Source organism: Mandrillus leucophaeus, unplaced genomic scaffold (genome assembly GCF_000951045.1).
Source record: "Mandrillus leucophaeus isolate KB7577 unplaced genomic scaffold, Mleu.le_1.0 Scaffold56, whole genome shotgun sequence".
Classification (NCBI taxonomy): domain Eukaryota; kingdom Metazoa; phylum Chordata; class Mammalia; order Primates; family Cercopithecidae; genus Mandrillus; species Mandrillus leucophaeus.
In genome coordinates, this window is record NW_012106030.1 from 6,633,288 (window position 1) to 6,642,566 (window position 9,279).

At 40.6% G+C, this 9,279-nt stretch overlaps 1 protein-coding gene across 2 annotated transcripts in view; it reads left to right on the forward strand.

Annotated features, from left to right (window-relative positions):
- ALDH5A1 (aldehyde dehydrogenase 5 family, member A1) overlaps positions 1–9,279 on the forward strand; it is a 33,850-nt gene that overhangs the window by 5,317 nt on the left and 19,254 nt on the right. The window contains exons 2-5 of one of the 2 annotated variants that reach the window (XM_011998176.1): positions 2,253–2,336; positions 2,976–3,146; positions 4,556–4,672; positions 8,451–8,594. In XM_011998176.1, coding sequence (XP_011853566.1) covers positions 2,253–2,336; positions 2,976–3,146; positions 4,556–4,672; positions 8,451–8,594 — 516 coding nt within the window. The remainder of the gene's footprint in view (positions 1–2,252; positions 2,337–2,975; positions 3,147–4,555; positions 4,673–8,450; positions 8,595–9,279) is intronic. The other variant, XM_011998177.1, reaches the window with a different exon arrangement.

Sequence of the window (9,279 nt, forward strand, 5' to 3'; positions counted from 1 at the left end):
CCCACCTCGGCCTCCCAAAGTGCTGGGATTACAGGCATGAGCCACCGTGCCTGGCCCATTTTAACCATTTTTAAGTGTACATTTCAGTGGTATTAAGTGCATTCATGTTGTTGTGCCTGGGCCCTCTTCCTAAGTGTGTAAAACCCTTTCTTATGCCTCATGCATGCCCCAGTCTATATGTCAGTCTCTGGGACAAATCCAGGTTGCCAGCGAGCCACTATAATAGGGAACAATACTTGAAGACATTATGCTGAGTAAAATAAGCCAGTCACAAAAGGGCAAATGCTGTATGATTCTACTTATATGAGGTACCTAGAGTTGTCAAATTCATAGAGACAGAAAGTAGAATGGGCCAGGCATGGTGGCTCACAATTATAATCTCTGCACTTTGGGAGGCCAAGGCAGGAGAATCACTTAAAGCCAGGAGTCTGAGGCTGCAGTGAGCTATGATTGCGCCACCACACTCCAGCCTGGACGTCAGATCAAGACCCTATATAAAATAATAATGATAAAGTAAGGAACTCTACCTTTGTATGGTAAAATTAAAGTTGTTCTTATATACCATAAGCAATAATAGCTGTTTCCACAATACTTATTTTCTCTTTTATAATTTATGACCCAGTATACCTCTTTAGATGCAACTCGAAATTGGATCTCTATTACTCACCAAAGAAGGGTCAGTTAGCATGAGCAATATAGTGAGACCTTGTCTATACAAAAGAAAATTCTTTTTAATTAGCTGAGCATGATCATCCTGTAGATCCTGTTAGCATGAAAAGTCTGTATGGTACGACAACAACTACTTTAAGGGGAAGATAAGATTTCTTTCTACTTCTAAGTGATGCTGTGATACCTTAGGCACTAAAGCAGAGCTAGTAATGCTTTTTTAGTTTCACACTGGCTTATTTTAACAGATCAAGGTAATCGTTATAAGATGTATATAACATGATGTTAACTTTGTGGTCTAAGTGTTTAGCTATCAAGCTGGATTCCTTAGTAGACCAAATCTTGCTGTCAAAGTGTTCTTGAGCTATACCTTGATGTTTAGAAAAAAAGTATTTGTGACATCTTGTAGGATCTACTGTTTGAACTTTTCGTCCCCTGTAGCTGCCAATTCTGCATGTACTAGTCCTCTAGATATAGGTTAAACTGAAGCAACTTGATGGAAGGAACTCTCCACAGGGCTTATTTTCCAAAGAAAAGTATTGTTTGAGAAGCAAAGCTACAAGCCTACCTAAGCATATCATAAAGCTGTCCAAAAATAAGTCAGAGCCAGTATTGTGGATGGAAATGTAGTGCCCGAGTCATATTCTGCTTAAAGTTGTAACAGATACAGATGAGTTAAAAGAAAAAAATAGCTGGGCATGGTGGTGTGTGCCTGTGGTCCCAGCTACTTAGTAGGCTGAGCTGGGAGGATCACTTGAACTAAGGAAGCAGAGGTTGCAGTGAGGTATGATGACACCACTGCACTTCAGCCTGAGTTACAGAACAAAACCCTATCTCTTTTTAAAAATTTTTTTAAATTTTTAATTTTTTTTAAGTTTGTGTGCTTCTCATTGTCCAAGCCCAGACCCTGTCTCCAAAACAAAGAAACAAAAAAACAGAAGGTCAATGTATGTTTCCCCAAGCATCTTACTCAGGGTTGTCCAGAAAAATAGAACCAGTGTTCTGTGAGAACCAATGTTATATATATGTATATGGAATCATAGATATATAGGAAGAGACTTCTTATAAAGGACTGGCTCAGGTGATTGTGGATGCTAAGAAGTCCCACCCTCTGCTGTCTGCAAGCTGGAGACCCAAGAAAGCTGGTATGTCCAATCTGAGTTCTAGTCTGGGTCCAAAAGTCTGAGTACCAGGAATGCCAGTGTCTGGTGTCTGGCAACAGGAGGAAATGGATGTCCTAGCTCATGCAGAGAGTGAATTTGCTCTTCCTCTGCCACTTTGTTCTTTTCAGGTCCTCAGCAGATTGGATGATACCCACGTGAATTTATGAAGTCAAATCTTCTTTATTCAGTCTCCTGATTCAACTGCTAATCTCTTCCAAAAATGTTCACAGACATACCCAGAAATAATGTTTTACCAGCTCTCTGGGGCTCCTTGAACCCAGCCAAATTTACACATAAAATTAACCATCACAGTCAAGGAGAATGAGACCATACAGCTAATATTTTAGGATATTGAATTTTATTTAGCATTCTGTGTTACGCTTGGCATTTTATTACTTTTCTGCCTTGTTATTTCTTTTGCAGGAGAGGAGTTCATTACTTCGAAAGTGGTACAATTTAATGATACAAAATAAGGATGACCTTGCCAGAATAATCACAGCTGAAAGTGTAAGTTCAGGGTTCTGACTTGGTGCACTGAGAAATTCTCCAGGAATTCACTTGGGGAAGCCCCTGACTTCCCATCACTGCTGGCTGTAGCTAAAGAATATGTGGTTCCTTCTCTACTGATCAAATGCCAAATCATTGTTATGCCAGGGTACTTAGGTTTGCTAAAATAAAATTTGTATGTTCTAGTTTATTCTTTAATAGTATCCAAAAATAGATTTTGTGTGCAACTATATGCATAACTGCTGTTTCACCATTCTGATGTTTTTTTCATGGTACTGTTTTGGTTGTTTTTTTAATATTGTTTTTGTACATTTTTAAATATACCAATACTTCTTCCATAGATATAATAAATTATTTCATATCATGGTTACAATACTTAGAAGATATTGAAGGGAGGAAAATTTTCCTAATTTGTAAACATATTGAGAATGCAAATGACTCTTGCGGTTTAGGGTGATACAGTCATCATTGTAATTCTGCTTTTTAAAACTCACACCAAAGTCGGAAATTTTCCCCACTCTGTGGCTATCGTTGTAGGAGACTTTTCTACTCTTCTTGCACCTTGAAGAATTTAGGAACACAGAGCCATGCTTTTATTATCCAAAGGTAATATGTGGGTTCTTTTCTGATTTAATTTAGGGAAAGCCACTGAAGGAGGCACATGGAGAAATTCTCTATTCCGCCTTTTTCCTAGAGTGGTTCTCTGAGGAAGCCCGCCGTGTTTACGGAGACATTATCTACACCCCAGCAAAGGACAAGCGGGCCCTGGTCCTCAAGCAGCCCGTAGGTGTGGCTGCAGTCATCACCCCGGTAGGTGACAGTGAGATCAGCAAGATCCTAGGGTGGGAGATTGGATAGGGAGTTGGGAAAGAATTCATTCTTCCGCCTGAGCAGGTGTGCTTATCCTGTTAGTTTTGTCATCTGTTCCTGGTTTCCTGATACTTTTGCTGGATGTGGAAGTGTGTTTCCTGGTCTTCTGATGATGTTAGGTGTGGTGGCAATGAGTGAAAGGATGCATTTCTAATGCCTGCAAAAGTGGGATGCGCCGCAGGAGGACCCAGGGGCTCTTCTGACTTGGCCTGGAGGCTTCTTCCTGGCATTGCCTAGCACCTCTGAAAAGATCTTCCGGTATTTATTATGTTTAAAAAGACTTACGATATGACACATTTTTAAACTTGCCATAGTTTGGAAAAAAGTGTTATGCTTAACTGATGGTTATCATCAATAGCAAAGCATGTGTGGACCCACCAGCAGGCATTGGGCCAGGTTCTAGAGATAAAAAGGCTAAGAAATAAGGTATCACATCTGCCTGGATGGGGCTGCAGTGTATTTGTGGAACACCCAGCTTTCCCTCTGGGTCCTGCCTTCTACTAAGTCCCATGTTAACTTCTCTCCTGTATCTGTCAGCTGGTCTCGAGATGTCTGTGCTTTTCCTGCTCAGCATAGTTACTGACAGAATCCCCCTGATTGCCTAGATGGACTAGGTTTGACTTGAAGGTTACTATTTACTAACTGTGCAACCGTGGCCAGATTTTCTCGAACTTGCAAATGAGGTTAATATCAACCTCACTGGGTTGTGATAAGGATTTAATTAATTTTAATTTTGAAGTACTTAGAAAAATACCTGATACAGAGTAAGTACTATATAATAGCGTTTTTCAAAATAAAATACTGTTATTATAGGTGTGTCTATAGGCATCTATAAATATGTATGTGGAAGGAAGTAATAAATCATCTGCCATTTTCAAAACCATTGCTAATATTTACTCCTATGGGCCTCAGGCCAAATCCAGCCCACTACCTATGTTTGTAAATAAAGTTTTATTGGGACACAGTCACACCCATTCATACACCTACTATCTGTGGTGGTTTTCACAATACAGCTGCAGAGTTGAGTAATTGCCATAGAAACTATACATTCTACAAAGCCTAAAAAATTTATGATTCGGCCCTTCACAGAAAAAGTTGGCAGACCCCTGGTCTAACTCATTTTTTACTGTGTTCAATTCCAAAAATATTTCCTATCTTCATGAGCCTTTATCTCAGAGTCCCTCAAGTTGGCAGGGGGTCAGGTGTTCTGAGAGCTCACCTGTGCAGCCAGACGGGTTTGTCAATCAGTTGTGCAATGGAATTTGTTCACTGACTTCCCAACCTGCCTTCCTTTGCACTAATGAGGCGGTCCTTCCTCTCATATACTTCCTCTGCTCTTCTAACCCCAGTGGAATTTCCCCAGTGCCATGATCACCCGGAAGGTGGGGGCCGCCCTGGCAGCCGGCTGTACCGTGGTGGTGAAGCCTGCCGAAGACACGCCCTTCTCCGCCCTGGCCCTGGCTGAGGTGAGCCGCTCTCCCTGTGTTTGTACAGAGCAGACAAAGTCCAAAAATTAATGTCTATCTGGGACAGAAAGAAGCAATTTTGGAGCCTACTTCTTTGCTTATGTCTCCTGATGCATGGTGTTGTGTTTTAATCTACTGGCAATTATTTTAAGTCAGCTCTAGCTCTTTTGGGGGAAAAAAAATGGATGAGGGATTTTCTGACATCTGCAGGCCATGTATTTTCAGCCTACTGTAAAATTGGTATCTATCCATCATCTTCATGAAATAGGCACTTAAACATGGATGTTTCTCACATTTAGGAAACTTCTTATTTACCATTCCCATTCCCAGTTCAACCTGCATTCCATTAGATCTTATTCTTTTGTTTGAAAACCTCAAGTGGCCTCTTGTGTCACTCAGAGTAAAGTCCAGATTCCTTAGTGGCTTTCAAGGTCCTATAAGATGTCACTTCCCACCCCCCAGTATGCCTCTGACCTTGTCCATCACGCTGGAGCCCCTCACTCTTCATTCATCTGCTTGGACCACTCTGGCCCCTGCCACTTTCCAGACCCCACCAGCCTTGCCCTCCACTCAAACTTTATACTTTCCCTCTGTCTGGAGCGCTCTCCCCCAGATACCTCTATGACTTGCTTCTTCACATCTTCACTCAAATGCCACCCTGTCTAAAAATCACAACTTGGCTGGGTGTGGTGGCTCACGCCTATAATCCCAGAACTTTGGGAGGCTGAGGCGGGCAGATCACTTGAGGTCAGGAGTTCGAGACCAGCCTGGTCAACATGCTGAAACCCTGTCTCTACTAAAAATACAAAATTAGCTGGGCGCGGTGGCACGTGCCTGTAATCCCAGCTACTCAGGAGGCTGAGGCGGGAGAATCGCTTGAACCCTGGGGGCAGAGATTGCAGTGAGCTGAGATCGTGTCACTGCACTACAGCCTGGGTGACAGTGAGACTGTCTCAAAAATCAATCACAACCTCACACTCTGATGCTCCTGATCCCCTTCTCTGCTTTGCTTTTTCCCCCATTATACCTAAAACCACCTACCCTATCACTATTTGTAGGCCTTTTCAGTGGGCAGGGCTAGGAGATATACATATATGTGTACACACATGTATATACACAATAAAATGCTACAGAAATTCCTACAGAAACTTCCAATTCAAATTCAGTCCTGTAGACTTTTTACTTAACTTCTTTTATATTATATCTGCATCTCTTTCTTTCCTGGTTTCTTTTTTCTTTTTTTTTGTTTTTTGAGACAGAGTCTTGCTCTGTCACCCAGGCTGAAGTGCAGTGCGCTATCTCGGCTCACTACAACCTCTGCCTCCCAGGTTCAAGCAATTCTCTGCCTCAGCCTCCCGAGTAGCTGGGATTACAGATGCCCACCACCACACCCAGCTAATTTTTGTATTTTTAGTAGAGACGGGGTTTCACCATTTGGCCAGACTGGTCTTGAATTCCTGACCTCATGATCCACCCACCTTAGCCTCCCAAAGTGCTGGGATTACAGGCATGAGCCATCGCACCTGGCCTCTTTCCTGGTTTCTAAAGACTCAGGAAATTACTAAATTAATATTCCATATGTACTCATTACACAGAACAACAGCTTCTGAATATTAATTTTATTTTTTAAAAATATTAATTTTAATATCACCAATGTGCCTATTGAAAATGGTTTACTTTTTTGGTATTTTCTCTTTCCATTCTCATTTTTAGTAATAAACTTTTATTTTAGAATAGTTTTACATTTACAGAAAAAATCGCAGAGATGGGGTATTTTCCCACATATCCTACACTCAATTTCTCCTATTACTAGCAGCTTACATTAGTATAGTATATTTGTTACAATTAATGAATGAATAGCGATACACTGTATTAACTAAAGTCCATACTTTAAAATCCATTCTCAGATTTTATTAGTCTGTACCTAGTCTCCTTTTTTCTGTTTCAGGATCTGGTCCAGGATATCACATTACATTTAGTTGTCTTGTCTCCTTAATCCATCTTGGCTATAAACATTTCTCTGTATTTTAAAATAGTTACACTGTACCTGCATTGCAAGGCTACAACCATTACATGCTCTATTCTCTCCAGTTTAACCCTCCTTTAGACTTAGTTCAACAAGCAGCTGTATGTTTATGCTCACCACCAGTGCTTATGCCAGTGTCTCTCTAGACATTTGGTGATCAGAACCTCAGTCTGTAGTAGATTCCTTAGGAAGGGCTTGTGGGAATAATATTTTCCCTTCTTAAATGTTGTCAGTAGTCTGGGCCTATTGTGCTTATAAATCAGTTTTGCTAGGTATAAAATCCTTGGCTCACATTTTTTTTTAACTGAATAACCTAAACAAAATCCCCCATTTCCTCCGAAAAAAAAGGGTGCCCCTGAAAAATCAAAAAAGAAACCAAAGTTCCTGCCCTTAAAAAGCAAACTGGTTTTGGTGTTTTGGGGTTTTTTTGCCCAAAACCAAAAAAAGGGTCCAATTGGTTTTTTTCCCCCTTTAAAGACAAGTAATGTCACTAGAATATGTCTTTGTGATGATTGCTTTGAGTCCATACTCTAGGTATGCAGTGTGCTCTTTCAGTACGTAGTTTCCAGCCTTTTTGTTTTATATCTCTATAAAGTTTTCAGGATTTGTTCCTCACCATTGGTTTGGTTTTACTCCTTTAGGGACTCCTATTATCCATGAGTTGAATCTTTTTTGTCACTTTCTCTTTTATCTTTTTCATCTTTTCCCTAATTTTTAAAAGTAGCTTTCTTTTTTTTATGGATACAAAATGTCTGATTTTATTTTATTTTTTAATTTTTATTTCCATTGGTTATTGGAGAACAGGTGGTATTTGATTAACATGATTAAGTTCTTTAGTGGTGGTTTGTGAGATTTTGGTGTACCCATCACCTGAGCAGTATACACTGCACACAATTTGTAGTCTTTTATCCCTTGCCCCCTTCCCACCCTTTCTCCCTGAGTTCCCAAAGTCCATTGTGTCATTCTTATGCCTTTGCTTCCTCACAGCTTAGCTCCCACTTATGAGTGAGAACATATTATGTTTAGTTTTCCATTCCTGAGTTACTTAACTCAGAATGATAGTCTCCAGGCCAGGTGCAGTGGCTAACGCCTGTAATCCCAGCACTTTGGGAGGCTGAGGTGGGTGGATCACAAGGTCAAGAGATCGAGACCATCCTGGCCAACACGGTGAAACCCCGTCTCTACAAAAATTACAAAAATTAGCTGGGCATGGTGGATTCTCTTTTTGATGTGTTGTTGGATTTGGATGTGTTAGCTAGTATTTTGTTAAGGATTTTTGCATCTATGTCCAACAGAGGTATTGGTCTGTAGTTTTCCTTTTGGGTTATGTCCTTTCCTTGGTTTTGTCCTTCCTACGAAGCCAGGGCGATACTGGCTTCATAGAATGATTTAGGGAGCATTCCCTCTTTCTCTATCTTGTGGAATAGTGTCAATAGGATTGGTACCAATTCTTCTTTGAATGCCTAGTAGAATTCTGCTATGAATCTGTCTGGTCCTGAACTTTTTTTGGTTGGTAATTGTTTTATTACCATTTCAGTCTTGCTGCTTGTTATTGGTCTGCTTGGGGTATCTTGTTCTTCCTGATTTAAGCTAGGAGGCTTGTTTATTTCCAGGAATTTATCCATCTCCTCTAGGTTTTCTAGTTTATGCAAATAAAGGTATTCATAGTAGCCTTGAATGATTTATTTCTCTTTTCTTTTTTTTTTTCAGTTTAGTAAATTGTTGCCACATGTTTGCTGTTTCTGTTTATAGCTTGCAAGCCAGGCTGGAATTCCTCCAGGTGTATACAATGTTATTCCCTGTTCTCGAAAGAATGCCAAGGAAGTAGGGGAGGCAATTTGTACTGATCCCCTGGTGTCCAAAATTTCCTTTACTGGTTCAACAACTACAGGAAAGGTATGTGACTCAAGTTTCAAAGAAAACAAATATCTTTCTAATATTTTATCTTGATAGGTTATAAAAATACTATTTCATCCTGATCACCAATTTTGGAAAGATTTCCAGCACAGTGTTAAAAGCTCTGTCACAGGCCAAGCACGGTGGCTCACGCCGGTAATTCCAGCACTTTGGGAGGCTGAGGTGGGCAGATCACTTGAGGCCAGGAGTTCAAGACGAGCCTGGCCAACATGGTGAAACCCTGTCTCTACAGAAAGTACAACAGTTAACCAGGTGTGGTGGTGCACACCTGTAATCCCAGGTACTCAGGTGACTGAGGCATGAGAATCACCTGAACCTGGGAGGTGGAGGTTGCAGTGAGCAGAGATTGTGCCACTGCACTCCAGACTGGGTGACAGAGCAAGACTCTGTTTCAAAAAAAAAAAGGTCTGTTGGTTGAATAAAGTAATATCTGACCATCCTCTGGAGATATTTTGGACAGTTCTTTATGGCATGAAATAGGTTCCTGCTTGACAAAACCAAAGAAATTGGGGTAGTGAGGGTCCCATTATTTTTGCATTACTTGTTGTATGTGAAGTGGGTGAAAGTTCTCCCTTGTATTTTTTTCAATTCTGGAATGCAGGTTTCTTTCAATAATGTAAAATTAGAGATTCCAGAAACACACAATTAATGTTGAAATGGATGT